Source organism: Sorghum bicolor, chromosome 3 (genome assembly GCF_000003195.3).
Source record: "Sorghum bicolor cultivar BTx623 chromosome 3, Sorghum_bicolor_NCBIv3, whole genome shotgun sequence".
Classification (NCBI taxonomy): Eukaryota; Viridiplantae; Streptophyta; class Magnoliopsida; order Poales; family Poaceae; genus Sorghum; species Sorghum bicolor.
In genome coordinates, this window is record NC_012872.2 from 53,800,759 (window position 1) to 53,816,416 (window position 15,658).

General features: G+C 41.6%; 1 protein-coding gene across 1 annotated transcript; it reads left to right on the top strand.

The window, feature by feature from the left end:
• LOC8082489 (signal peptide peptidase 2) lies at positions 232 to 6,877 on the top strand. The gene is made up of 10 exons (XM_021457192.1): positions 232 to 401; positions 579 to 700; positions 794 to 879; positions 1,478 to 1,605; positions 1,714 to 1,764; positions 4,026 to 4,098; positions 4,843 to 4,979; positions 5,080 to 5,157; positions 5,317 to 5,759; positions 5,872 to 6,877. The coding sequence occupies exons 2-9, from the start codon at positions 603 to 605 to the stop codon at positions 5,716 to 5,718; spliced, it is 1,053 nt and encodes a 350-aa protein (XP_021312867.1). The 5' UTR covers positions 232 to 401; positions 579 to 602; the 3' UTR covers positions 5,719 to 5,759; positions 5,872 to 6,877.

The following is a 15,658-nucleotide window of genomic DNA, read 5'->3' on the forward strand; positions in this document are numbered from 1 at the left end:
GCGAGAGAAATTCTCCCGAAGATGAAAGATTCTCGGACAAAAATAGTTGAGTCCACTATTTTGGGAAATGTCAAGTCAAAAATGCCAAACACTTGGAGATAAACTTATTTTTTTCTTTAACAAAACGTTTAGTGACTTGGCAAACTCCAACAAATGGCAAATTCCAAGAAACAATTCGAGATCATATAAATAGACTAGTTATCCCCCGTTTTACCCCTCCCAAAACGGCCCAGACCCAGAGCCCCACGCCGCAGCGCCGCAACCCTCGGTTATCCCGGTCGCACTGCCGAACGGCGGCGCCCTCCGGTCCTCATCATTACCTCGAGCAGGGAATCGGCGCCGACCCTCATAGTCTTTCCCCGCCGGTGACCCTCTTCCTCTCCGTCTCCGCCTGCCGCCAGGTCGGATTAGGCCCATCGCCGTCTCGGATCCACCCCCCAACGCCCCCCCCCCCCCCCCCCCCCCCAACACACACCCGGGGCGCCCCGGCGCCGGTCCTTGCTCATCTTCCAGGGTTGTTAGTTTAATCGCAAATAGACCCGATTTATTCCCTATATATTTTATCTGTTATTATGCAGGACACGACGTCCAAAGAGCATGCTATGCTTTTGTCAGTGTTCCTTCCGTTTAAGTTTCTTTCCAAGGATTTAATCATTGTTGCAATCACTGCTTACTTCATTCGTGGAATTGTTGCTCTCTCGTAAGTCCAAATTTTCTTTGGAGAGCTTTTGCAGAAATGCTGTACTTAGTATTGTGCTTGTGAAGTTAAGACTTCTTGCATGTTCTTATGCAGTGCCACAGTTCTTCCTTCTATAAAACGTTTTCTTACAAAACAATGGAATTATAAGGAGGTTGTAAGGCAAACTCCACTTATCCACAGTATGTTCCTACTTTTTTGATGCTCACTCTTTTGCATCCAATTCTGTGTACCTCACGATATGCATCTATGTTTTTCAAGTACTATTCTAGAGCGCTATTGATTATATCTTCAGGATAGCTGGAACAAAAACGTGCTGGCAAAAAATTAGTAGATTGACTTTAGGGCATGCCATAATGAACCTAATCATCTTTTAGCATTGATTTTTTGGTAGGCTATTCATTACTATTTTTCCACTTCATTGTGGAATGGCATAGTTTTTCTCAGCCTGTGTGCCTAAGTTTGCACGAGTAGTATATCAAATATCAAAGGTAAAACAAATTTTCATATTTTATGAACAGTTAATGGGCATGGAAATACATTCTTGTTGACATCTTTCCTTTGGGGCATGAAAAGTTTGATTTTCTTTGTAAAGTTGAGATATTAGCATATTATACAAGATTTTGATTACTATATTCCTGTTATGGTCAATACAGTCTTTGGATTTGTTTTAACTTGGGACTTACACATGAAGGGTTCATCCTTACACTAGTTTGATGCAGCTGCCTTAATTTACAAATGCTTTGAATATGGTTTAAGTTCATGCATATCTGATTTCAGCAGTTTCAGTAGACTTCATCAAGTCATGGATTGTGGCTTCAATCCCTGGAATCTTCTTGTGCCTGTGGTATGTTGCTAACAAGCATTGTTTAGCAAACAATGTTTTGGGAATTTCTTCCCGTATCCAGGTTTGTTTTTATTAGTTATATTATGCATTTCTAAGAATTATGGACTAAAACCTTCTTAAATTTGATTTGTTCCCCCTCCAACTTGTAAATAACACTGTTATTTTTTAGGGGATCAACATGCTATCTGTGGGATCATTTAGGGCGGGTGGTATCCTCCTGGTATGGGCTTACTTTGCTTTAAACTTGTGTATTTTTTATTTTCTTGTGGAATTTCGAAGAATACAACTTCATTGTCTGTCACAAATGCGTCTTTTCACCTCTGTGCAGTCATATTTTTTTCCTACAGATGCACCATGCAAAGTTATATTAATTTGAATCATATTTTTGTATTGGCTTTATTTTAATAATAAAAAGAACTGCATTTTATCCGTTTCATGAAACTCATTGTACTGCTATATTCCAATTCTATTTTCTTGCACTTAACGAATGTATTGTGGACTTGCATTTTAGATCTTACCTTTGTGATTACACTATCCCAATATACCATAATTTGGAATTTTGTACTGTTTACTATTTTAATGAAGTTGTTGAATCCTTGCATTTTAGCTGCATTACTGACATTTATTATGTTCGTTTTTATCTTTTATGGCTGAACGCTGAACTGGTGCTGATTTATTTACATGCATTAGTTACCAAATCATTCTCTGAATTTGATGTTGATGTGTAAATGCAACGTTCTTTTGTTATTAGTTCTGGCTGGAAGCGGAATTGATCCACTGATTTTATTATTTTTGAGATGAAAGAAGAATTATACTAAATTGTAGCTGAGTACATCCTCAAGTTACAAGCACTCTGGAATACAAATATATGGTACTCACGCATCGTATAGCTCCAAATCTCAATCCCGAACCCGTATAAAGAATCAAATGGATGACTGTGGCCAACATTCTTGTAGGCGGAACTTAGCCTAATCTTCTTGTTTCTTGTGTCTTCCTTCATCCTTATGCTACCGAAGAATAAGGAAAACCGAGCCAAATCTTTCCAACTCAAAACCAAATGTAATTGGCTTGAGGGGCAGACTTATTCAACCTAGTCCTTCATTGCGGTTAGATCTAACCACAACAAATTGGAGAAGAGACTAGAGAAAATTATTCCATGACAACATCAACATCGTCCCCGCCTCGATGTCGCTCATGCCAAGGAAGTTGCTGACGCCGTAGTCGCCGCCATCATCTTCATCGAAGTCGCCATGGAGAGACCAAATCCACCCTACGTCCTCACTACCGCCGGGAAGGAAGAGGAGGAAACAAATCCCCAATTCCAAGAAACTTGGCATGGAGAAACCCTAACCCTAGACTGGACTCGATCTACTAGAAACTATTTAGAAAGATGGGATCCTCACTCCGTCTGGCCTCCGGCAAGTTGCCGGAGGGGGAAGGGAGCGGGACCAATGGTGGGTGGAGGGCAAGGGCTGCGGCGGGCTGGCGACGGCGGCTCTCTTTTTCCTTTGCTGCTGGCGGTTCTTTAAGTCTGAATGATAGTGTTGACAGAAAAGACTGATTTTATTTTCATGCATTAGTTGCTAAATCATTCTATGAATTTGATATGGAAAAAGTCTATATAACCCCCTCAACTGCTGAGGGTGGATTACTTCACACCCGAAATTTTATACTGAAGCATAACATATTATATGTTCTGTTATGTGGCTGCTAGGGTTGAGGGCTCGATTGGGATTGAGGGAGCAGCGGCTGATGGCGTGAACAGTACCCGCGGGTACTGTTCACAGGGAGGCGGCTGCGAGAGCGAGAGAGGAGGCTAGGGTTTTGGGCGCTAGGAACGCCAGCCGCGGGGCTCTGCCGACGGCCGGCAAGAGAAGGGATTTCCTTCTAATCTCTTTCTTGATTTTAGATTGATACATCTCTCATTATATAGAGAGGTTTACTTAACCCCTAAGCAAGCGACTAATTAACCCTAAATGGGCTAAGGCCCAATAGGCCCTTGACTCTTCTAACATGTTCACTGTGTAGATCTACTCATGTGGAGTCCAACAAAATTGGACTTTCTATTTTGTGATTTTTCTGTGGTTTACTATGATTTTTCAAAGATTCAGCGAAAATAATTTTAAAAAAAAGACAAAACCACCGTTATTGTAGCAAAACCACTGTCCAAAACCACTGAGGGGGTTATTTAACCGGTTTTGGAAAGATCAGGGGATAGAAAATTTGGTTTTATAGTTTAGCGGGTGAAGTAGTCCACTCTCAATAGTTGAGGAGGTTATGTAGACTTTTTCCAATTTGATATTGATGTGTAAATGAATTTCGATGCACGGCATTTTCTGGGTGGTGTTCACTTCAGTTATGGTCAGGGTGGCTCCAATAGAGGTCATAGATCTTTATAGTGAACTTTTGGGAATAACATTATTAGTGGGTTCTTTTTAGTGTAATAATTCAACTAATCTGACTCTGCATTGCTATGCACAGCTTCTGTTCCCAGCTGCAGATGCTGCATGGTCATCCTCCATCACGCCTACCCTTGGTGACACTGTAATACCTGGTTAGTAATAGAATTATGTTCTTTCATTTGTGCAATATCACATTTTCGGATTGTTCTCCTGAAACTTTGCAATAGATGTTTCCTGATGAGAAGTAACATCAGCTTCCCTATTACTTAGGCCGTTAGGCATGCAACTTCATTTGACATAATCACCTGTATTTATAGAGACCTTAGTATAATTCTCGTATCATTGCAGCTCTCTCTTGTTGGTCTAAGAGGACAAAATAGTAACTATCAGCATTTTCTTAAAAACTAGGGGAGAGATTCTAACCGTAGCATTAAGACGTAGGTGGTGATAAACTGAATCCTGGTTGGCTGGGTGACAAACCCACTAGCCAATCTCAGGGACATTCTGTCATTTGGTTATTCTTTAGACTAGAGACAAGTGCAGTTTTGAAACTAGAACATTCACCAACTAGCCAATCTCAGGGACATTCTATCACTTGTTTATTCTTTAGACTAGAGACAAGTGCAGGTTTGAAACTAGAACATTTCCAATCAGAGCTGGATCCTGCTTGTTTAGCTGTTTTAGTTGCTCGGTTGCTCCATATGTGATCCAAGCACTCTTGTGCTGTTGCCAATATGATCAAGAAATGTTTGTGACCCAAGGGAATGAGACAGTATTCACCAATGGAAACAAATTATATTTTGAAGTTTGAACTGCCTCTTGTGTGCAATTCTGCATATTCGAGCAGTTGCTGCATCATCCAGCACATAATATGGATTTCTGCTTTTGGATTCCAGGTATATTTGTTGCACTTGCCCTGTGTATTGCTCTCCCAAAATGTAGCAAGAACCGTTTCTTTAATTGCGCATTATTGCGATACACTGTTGGTTTGACTGTGGCTATCATCATAATGAACTGGTTTCAAGCTGCACAGGTGAGTTATGTTACTCCTGATTTATGTTATATTTTTAAATAAAAATGCCTTTATCTTTTTTTTGGGGGGGTGGGGGTTGGGGGTTGGGGGGTGTTTGCAGCCTGCTCTACTATACGTTGTTCCTGGTGTGATTGGTCTTGTTGTTATTCGCTGGTTGTGGAATGGAGAAGTAAAACAGGTAAGTTAGGTAAATCTTTGACATATTATTTTTTGTACTGTAGACATGCTAGCTATTTCCAGTCCTAAAATACTTGATTGATGGTATTCAGTGCCATGTCCTATTTGCGACTTTCATTTCATTATCATCTCTGTTTTTTTTTTTTTGGCTCGCTGGAAGGACGGCACCAATCAGCTGATGGATAAAGTGTGGAATTGGAGCAACATGTATGGAACCAGACTGAAGAAATTTGATGGATGGGTTCTTCATCATACTACTAACGAGGATAGTAACAGCGGCGAGCATGATGCCGTGGCTCGCCCAGAGGATCACGAGGGTGGCTCTGAGGATGCCCACGGTGGCGAGGAAGATGCCTCAGCCCCCTTGGAGGATCATGGCTACAATGGCGAGGAAGATGCTGCAGCCTCCTTGGAGGATGATGATGGTGACCAGGATGATCGTGCAGCAGCCTCGGAGGATAGCGACGATACATTGTGCCACTTGGCCATCGCGCGGTGCAGGTGTTGGCCATTCGTGCAAACTTCCCTGTTTGTGCTATCAACGGGTACAACTGTGAAGTAGGCCAGTGCATCTACAGGCCACACGAGGGGGAAGTACAAGAGGTATATACTAGCTACCTTATATTATCTACTAATTAATGGTCTTATATATGCTTGATGTCTCTAATATATGCTATTAATAATAAATTAAAACCCTTCACATTCATGCTTGCAGGAAGGAATGGTCGATTTGGTCCCTATTGGACCCCGTAGTGTTTTCACGGCTTATGGCGTCTTCGCCTTGGAAGTTTTCCATTACATTACTAGAGCCAACAACACTACCACAACTGGCAATGAGGGGTCTAGTAGGGTTCGTTCACCGATCAGAAAGGACTCTTGTCATATTCCCTTCATAGTGGAATGGGTTGTTTGTGGTGAAGATATTGACAAAGAACTAGAGGAATACACACAAACCATGTACTGCAGAAGCCGTAGCCGCAAGTTGGAGATCACATACTTGGTGATTTCCAACGCCATTGAGACCAACATTGAAGCTCAAAGACCTCGGTTCTAGAAGCCGCACAGTGTATGGTAAAATCAAGGCGAGCACTGCTGATTATGGGAACAAAAGTGTGCACCTCTTTAGCCGTGAAAGAGGGAGGAGTTGTTCTGTCCCCTCTGGCCCCATGTCGATTCTTCCACTGAGTCCGGCTGTGATTGCCCTACCATATCGTCGGCAACTAGAACTCCACATAGAGGTGGACCTAATAGTAATCACAATCTTTGACAACCAAGAAGAGTATAAGAATTTGAAATTCAGTCTAACATTCACTCGTGGAATTAGGAGTCAAGAAACAGAAGTTGATGATGATCAAGTTGAAGTGAGCATTGCCTTTGATCCGAAAATTTGATACACCGTACCACGAACTGAGGCGCTAAGATGACTATGAAATAAGTGAAGGGGTGATGTAGTAGTCGCAGGGCCAAATCTGGAACTGAACTGAGACGCCAAGATCACTATGAAATAAGTGAAGGTGTGATGTAGTAGTAGCATGGCCAAATCTGGAACTTTGTGTATGTTTGCCAAATCATGTTATCTATTTCTTTTTTTTGTTTTATCTGTTCATGTCGTTTTTATCAACTTAAATATTCATGTCGGAAAGCACCAAGATACTAGCAAAAAGTCTTTGTAGTATTTGTTCCCGAACATTCATATTGCGCTTTTATACTGCAATTTGCTACGCTCCGTCCCACAAAGAGTGTCCATGTAGACTCTAAAATTTGTCCCATAAAGAGTGTCCTTTTGCTTCCTAGGAAATCTCATCTAATTAAAGCAATACTTATACCAATAAAATAAAAAAACATATGGAGAAGTGCATACAGCCAATCGAATGATCAATTCATGTTATTTCTCTGGTTTCAATGCAGGGGCATATATTTAGTATCCAAGAAGCTAAGCAGATAGCCAATCGAATGATTTTTCTTTACAAAGAACAAGGAGACTTTTATTAATTGCAGCAGGAAGCTGTAAAGATGTGTACATTGTATAGGTCTACTGATAGTAGAGCCTGAAGGATTGAACAGAGAGGGCCACAAGCCAATCTGCTACAAGAATGATCTAACTCAGTAAGAGTGGAGACAAGCGCTTGTTTAGCAAGAGTATGAGCTGTAGAGTTTAATGATCTGCTGATCTTGAAAAGAGTAGCCTCTATAGTCCTTGCAACATTGGCATACGTTTGGGTGTACGGTTTCATTCTCTAGTGGGGTGGATGATCCTGGTTGGCGCTGTGAAGAAACTGTACCAATTGTTGTGAATCTGAGAGAAAAGTGTAGGGAAAAATTTGCAGTGCTTGGATTAGCTTGGCGTCGAGTGCTAGTGCTGCAGCCTCTCCCATCAGAACTGAGTGACAGCTGGCCTTTATGTAGATGGATTGGGCTGGTTGTACCTGAAAATTAAGAATGAAGATACCTATGCTAGTATTTTAGTCGGTTGTGGAATGGTCGTCTGGCGCCTTGGAGACATCTACATAGCACCGTGATCCCTGAAGTGCTATTGGGTTGGAACAAAGATGTGGATTGCTTGTCCCTCTAGGGTTTGGCCAGGCCACGCTTTTGTCCTTTTCTTAACTTCTCAATTTAACTGGAATAACTTTTACCATATAAGTTAAGTCAAGGACTCTTGAAATTTCCTTTCTGGTACAGCTAATATTGTCCACAATTACATACCATCGAGTTTATTGATGAAGTCCCATCTTAACCTGTCAAATGCTTTTGTATGATCAATCTTAAGAAGAAAAGCATTGTCAGTCCATGATCTGAGGGAAAAAGAGTGGATAATTTCCCAAGTAATAATAATATTGGTAGATATGTGTCTATCCTTAACAAAAGCAGATTGGGAGTTATCTATATAATGAGGAAGATGGGGTTTGAGTCTCTCAGCTAAAGTTTTAGAAATTATTTTATAGGCTACATTGCAGAGACTTATAGGTCTAAAATCTTGTGGAATGATGGGTTGCATCTTTTTAGGAATAAGCACGAGATAGGTTTTATTAATCTTCGGAATCAAGAAAGCTTGAGTGTAGAAATCATATACCATTTGATAGATATCTTGGCCAATCCAGGGCCAGGCAGATTTGTAGAATACAGCATTGAGACCGTATGGGCCAGGGGATGCATTGCTTCTCATATGCTTGATAATCAAATGTAATTCCTGCATAGTGGGAATGGAGTCAGTATACCTCATTTGTTCTTGACTTATGTGGGAGTTCTCAGGTCCTTCGGAGTGATGGGGATGGTTCTCAGTGAGGGGATGATGAAATATAGAAGGTTTACCCTTAGTAGAGTGAGCTGCATAAACTTGGTTAGCTGGAGCTTGGACAGCAAAAATATCATGAAAGTAGTTGGAGAGAGTTCAAGTAAGTTGATCATGAGTAGTGGATTCAGTACCATCTGGATTTTGTAAAAGGTTATTCTATACTTCCTTGTTCTTTTAATGATTGCTTGATGGAAGAACCTTGTGTTACCATCGCCAAGCTGTGCCCAGTTCTTTTTAGCTCGTTGAAGGTGGAAGTGTTCATCCTTCTCAATTAACTGTTGGTGCTGTCGAGCTAACTGTTCCTGCAGACCATAATCTTGGAGAGAAGGGTGAAGGGATTGAGCTTGAAGAATACGTTCCTCAACTCTATGTAATTGCTCATCAATTCTATGTTTTTTACGATGCTATTTTTTAAGATCGGTAGCGAGGTATCTAGTTTTATGATGAAAGGGTCTATTAGCAGATCTAGTCCAACTATCTTTAGCAGTGGAGTCATAGTCATCCTCAAGAAGCTACCAATTTTCAAAGCGAAACGGTTTAATAGTATTACGTTTGTGAGAATCAAGCAAAGTAAGAATGGGAGCATGATCACTGTTTAACATTGGTAGATGAAAAACCGAAGTACAAGGATAAATCATACACCATTCAACATTGGCAAAACAACGATCTAACCTTTGGAAAGTAGGTGAAGAAGTGAATCTTTTGTTGTTCCAGGTGTAAGCCGGGCCGCTATACCCAAGATCCAAAAAATCACAATGCTTAACAAGATTACAGAAAATATTAATACGGCACATATCAGGTCTACCAGGGCCATGTTTTTCATTAGGATGCATGATTTCGTTCATATCACCCATGCAAAAGATAGGCATGTCGTGATGAGTTTGCACAAAAGAAAACACTTGCATCCTGATAAGTTCTAAAAGGCAGTGATGGGGATCACCATACACACAAACTAGACCAAACTGGTGATTGTCTAACTTATTATTACAAACTGCGAAGATAAAGTGCTAAGACTACTGAACTACATTAACAGTAACGTCCTGCTTCCAGATGAGCTGAAGGCCACCAGAACGGCCTATCGCAGGGACTACCAAAGCATCAGTAGCATTGAATTTATTAATAAGGGAATTGTGAGAAATGGAAGAGTTTCGGGTTTTGGAGATAAAGCATACCTGGGATTTAGTAGTAGTAATTAGTTGGGCGAGATGGGTCATCTTACGGCTCCTCAAGGATCCGCCCGATCCCCGACAGTTCCACGTGAGGAGCGTCATGGCACCTCGGCGCCCGAGGGGACGCCATAGACCATTGAGCATGCTGGAGAGGAAGAAGCAGTCGAGCAGAACCATGTCCACCACCATTGCCAGGGGAAGCCGAAGTTGAAGTTGGGGCGCCGAGCTGGAGAGGGCGCTGAAGACCAGCACTGCTATCTAGGCCCCCGAGAGGGCCGAGATAGTGGCCAGGAACCAGATCTGGCTCCACACCGAAGGTGGACGCATACACAGGCATGACGAGGATGGCGAGGTTGCCGAAGGACGAGGAAATCTCATGGTGGCGAGCGGCACCTCAGGGCGGAGCTGAAGGAGGAGCTGGTCCGACGTGTGGTGGGGGATGCCGCTAGAAGCCAGGTGCCCCCAGGTCAGAAGAGAAGGCCGAGGTAGCTGTCGATAGGAGGTGAGCGGGGGCTTCCGTCTAAGGGGTGGGAAGAGTACATGACGATGGGTGGCAGGTTGAAACAGTGGGGGGAGCGACGGAGTCGACGGAAGTCTGGCCGGAGGCAGAGCCGGTGAGTGGCAGCGATAAGGATAAGGTCGGCAGAGTCGCCTATCTTCTCCACGAAGGAGTCGGGCTCGGAGCACCTGCTTTCGGGTCGGGCTTGCAGGCTAATCGAATGATCAATTGATGTTATTTCTCTTGTTTCAATGTAGGGGCATATATTAGTATCCAGAAAGCTAAGCAGATAGCACGGTTTCCAAATACAAAAGTATTAGTTGTTAGGTGCAATAGATATTTTCATCACTACTAGTGTGTTTGAAATTTTCTAAATGGACACTCTTTGTGGAACAGAGGAAATAGGTAGTAAAATCTTTAAAATCTGCATGTGACTCTGTGCCACTTGTCATAATCATAGAAGCTTTATCATCCTGCTCAGTGTGTTTATGCTCGTAGATCCAGGTCCTTCACTTGGTGGAATCTAGGAGTTGTAAAACTCCACCATGTTTTGCTCCAAGTGTACCTGCTCATAGAGACAAGGCAGAGATCAAGTGCATGGGTCCTGTTGGTGGAAAACACCAACAGAACCAAAAGTGTATTTGTTCTTCTCTAACCTTAAGCATAGTGAGCAAGACAAAGTTGATGGATGATAAGTTCATGAGTGTAGTACTTATAACATTTGTCAGATCAGATCGCTCAACCTTATGGAAAGATAATCTATCTATGTATATGTCTTTTTCTTTATATCTCTCAAAGATTGAATGTGTAACATTTTAGCTCATATGATTAGGAGTGTGGGATCATGGAGGTAGTACTAGGAACAAAGATTAAAGGACTAAACATGCTGAATCAGTTGGGTTGGTTAATTTGGAGTTATAAATCATACATGTTTGTCTCTTTATTTATGTGAATGCCAGAACCAAGGAGAAGCTTATAAAAGTGATAGTCAGATATCTAAGATGTTACCTTAGTTGAAGAGTGATGGTACCATCTTACCTTGTGGAAGCTTCCCATTCGTAGTGGTTGTGTATCGTGTTTGTGGCACCCTCCATGGATCATCTCTTATGAGCTACGTCTTCCTTGTGTAAATTGTTAAACTTCATGTGTCTCTCTCTTCATCTCTGATGTGAGTTTATCTCAGGACTTCCCAAATCGATATTGAAAGTTTTTCTGCAGGGGTTAGCCCGACAAAATATACCAATGTCTACACAAGTAGTTTTTAGTTCAATAACCGAACTAGACTCCATGTCTAATCAGATTAAGGAAGGCTGTTTAACCTAAGCACCATGCTTAATTTAAAATCCAATAGAAGTATGTGCAGTACTTCTAAACTAACACTTACTAGGATAAACAAAGGTAGCGTGATGGCATTATTAGAGATCTACTCAAGTGGAGATGAAGTAGTGTGATTAGTATTTAACAAATTGAACATGTCTCAAAGGTAGGGACAACCAACATAGCAACATGGCAAAGGATGTTTTTATGTAAAGTACTCCCCCAAGCTTGAATTTTGCAAAATTCAAGTTTGGATGAATTTAATTCAGTGTTGCATAATGATTGGTTGGACATACCTTGTGCTTGTCATTCATCCGATCTTCTTGCTCCAATCCTGGAAAGGTTAGTGACAAGAATACCCGGAGAAATATTTTTACAATTATCCTTATATGCTCAATACACCAGGTAATGTTGTAAATAATTAAAAGCTCATGTTACGATCTGATCAGTGCTTATTTTAGGACACTAAGCTTGTCCTTGGGAAACCATCAATTTATGTCGGCGAAGTGGTTTCCCTTTCAACGCTGACCTATATCAAGATCAACTCAATGAGATCTGCAATATTTATTATAGACATATGCATCGACAACCGCCGTTTTAAAGTTTTTATAAATAGAAAGGAAGAGGGGGTTGGAGATCTCAAATGTGGTGATGTTGGAGAGACCAATAGATTGGGAAGATGTTGCATATGAGCATGGAGTAAATGAAGTGGCTATGAAATAAATTCCATGCTCATTAATGTTATCTTCGTCTCCAATCTGAATGTTCGGAGTTTCTCCTAGATTGGTCTCACCTATGTCCTCTTCTGTAGTTGGATGAATATCATCTTCAAAGGGAGTCAAGAACTCACCATTTGAAATTGAGCCAAAGTCAGAATCCATTAAGGCTTCTTCCTTATCCATCCATTCTACACATTCTAGCCATTTAGAACTTGTGATCAGGAAAGGGGAGGTGTTAGAATTTTCTATATGGCTTAGCTCTCCTTCTATGACATTACTTGACATGTCATCCTTATGGTCTTTATGACTCCTATGGTTTGATCGTCTTGATGGTTTGCTAGGATCATCATGAGACTTAAAAGGAGAGGGATAAGAGGGGTCTCTAAGGTCAAGGATGGATTTAGAATTTGTGAACATGGAAGGGGAGCAAATAGAATCTTCTATATGGTTTAGCTCTCCTTCACTTGATATGTCATCCTCGACTTCTTCATAATAGGAACCAGGACATTCTCTAAGAGAACCATTATTGCAAGGATTTGAATTATCCCTACTTGAAGGTCTCTTATGGAACCAGAAGTCTAAACCATCAGTATCTGAAAGATTTAAGGTCGGAATTCCTTCCTCCCTTGAAGAATTTTGGGGTATTGATGGTTTAGGATCGATAGCTAAAGTTTGGGATTGAAGTGATTGTGATCTGGCTATCAAAACTTCTTCTTCTTGTCTAGGAACTAGTTCTTTCTCTTTCTCAGGGATATAAAAGCTAGGAGACTTTCCGCTCATTAAATCAATCAAATTCCAAGCATCACTAGCAGACAGGTGGTGGAAAGATCCTCCAGAGGCCGCATGTAGGGTTTGCTTATTTTTCCTACTAAGGCCCTCCAAAAAGTGAATTAGAAGAACTTCTTGTGGAATAGAAAGCTTTGGGCCAGTGAGAGTAAGGTTAATAAAGCGATCCCATGATTTGCCAAGAGATTCTTCTTCCAGTTGTCTAAAAGAAATAATCTCACGCCGAAGTTCCGCCGCTTTGGAGATTGGAAAATATTTAAAAAGAAAACTATTATATAACTCCTTCCAATCTCCATGAACACTCCCTACTTTGAGTTTATACCAATGTCTAGCTTTTCCTGTTAAAGAGAACGGAAAGAGCTTCCATTTAAGGGTCTCATCGGACATGCCTTGTATGCGAAGGAGGTCACAGACTCGATAAAACTCTCTTAGGTGTGTGTATGGGTTTTCCTCACCTTCTCCTGAGAAAGGTTGTTTTTGAACAAATTCTATGTATTCAGGGTCTATCTCAAAACTAGATGCTATGATAGGCTTTGAAGATTTTGGTGGTTCGAGATGTGTGCCTATAGGTCTATGAAACTGATAGATAGACATGTTTGCATTCATGATAGACCAGAAATCAAGGATTAGATAAGAAGAAAGAATAGCAGAGATGAGGCAAAGGATAAAAGGAAAAATATTTTTTTTATTTTTTAGAAAATGATTAAGCTAGTTCGTAGTCAACTCAGCAACTGTTTCCCCGGCAACGGCACCAAAAATGCTTGTTGACACTTGCTAACACCACTTGAATACTAGGTTGTCATCCCCAACATGGCACTAGAGTGTACTATGGTATTTATACGCACACAGATAAATCTGCAAGCGCACGGATACCGTTGTAGCTTTTACCCGGTTAAAGGTTTTATCGTATCCACAGGGAAACGGGAGAACTGATCTACTCTTTAACTTAACCTAGATAGATAGGTAGGTGTAAATAGGAAAGATGGTAGAATTGAATAAGGACAATATTAAAGGTAAGATAACAATGAGTGATAATATGGGAATAGATAGTAGAGCAATCTAATATATGGGCGATGGTAGCAGAATAGAGAGAATAACTATGGTTTCTCTACTTCAAAGGGGTATGTCTATGTCTGGGATGAACCACGTGATAAGAATACACCACAAAGGATGCTTATCCATAGGCCGATAAACCCTACCCGTCCTGCTAACAGGAGGTGGACTACAGGGGACCAACGTAACTGTCACCTACACGGCCTACAACACGATCCAGCTAGACAGGGGATATCCACAGTAATCTAGGTCTAAACACCACGCTTACAGCTATACTACAACTCTCACCTATAGCGTCCTATAGATTAAGGTACTCAAAAGAGTTGTGAACCAGAACATACATGATTAGTAATTGCATAATGAATTAGAAGTAGATTACCACAGTCATCCCATGAGCAAGCTTGATTAGAGCTTGATCATGGCGAAGTACAACCGGAGGAAGAACCGACAGGCCGGCCTCTCCTCCAATCCTCCCTCGCTCTCCATCTCGCTACTATCTAGATCTACTCTAGTTTAGAGAAGAGAGGAGAGCTCTCATCTCCAAACCCTAGCTTTTTCTCTGTCTATGAATAATGAATAGGGATCAAGGGGTGCCTCCTCTAGGGGCCAAGGGGTCTGCTTATATAGTCCCCTCAAGTGAATCTGGGCCGTCGGATCAAACCGACATTGATTGAAAGGTTATCCTTGATCCTTTTGGTTGGTGGAGCATAATCCGCGAGGTTGAACATGATTGGCCACTGTAGCAGGGCGGGCGCCCAAGGGGGGAGGGCGAGCGCCCTGCCCCCGAGCCCGCTCGGCCTCCCATTCATTCCGGTGGCTTCTGGAGTCTTCTAGATGATAGAAAATTGCGCGACACGTTAATATCTCTATGTAAACCCGACGTGTGGGCCTTTCCTCCATATTTCCTGATAACCCCCTGCAGAAATAGACAAACACCAAAACTCGTGGAATTCTATCAGATAAAACCCTAAGTCTGGGTGTTGGTTGCATTTGGATCCTTTTCTTTATTTATTTGATGATTATATTTGGTACTTAAGGACCGTCAACACTCCCTCGCGTTAAGAGCTAAGCGCTTTGCAAACTTATACATAAACTCATTATCAATCATAACTATATCAAATATAGAACTAGAGCAAACTAAGAGCATAATAAATAGAGACATAATGCAATTAGAACAAAGTATTAGAGAAAGATATGAATAATGCCAATCTTTATTACCGAAGATCCTAATCCAGAGCGTAGTGCTCTACTTCTCTAATTGCTATCTAATCAAACCTCTAAACTTGAAGGATTAGGGAGTAGCTAATTCTAATTCTCTGTGGGAGAGAAGCTCTAAACCCTAACTTTGATGGCTACCTCTGATAATGATTTCTTCTCTTCTCCTCTCTCCCCCAGGGGTGGAGAGGCCTTGGTTATATAGTCCTTTCAAGTCAATTTGGGCCGTTGGATCAAACCGACATTGATTGCATAGTTTAGATTGATCCTTTAGGTCGATGGAGCTTAGTCCCGAAAGAGAGTCCTGATTGGACTCTAACCCTGGGCGGGCGCCCAAGGGGGGTGGGCGGGCGCCCTGCCCCCGAGCCCGACCGTCTTCTCGTTCGTTCCCGTGGCTTCTGGACTCTTCTAGATTGAGGAAAATTGCGCGGCACGTAATTATCTCGTTG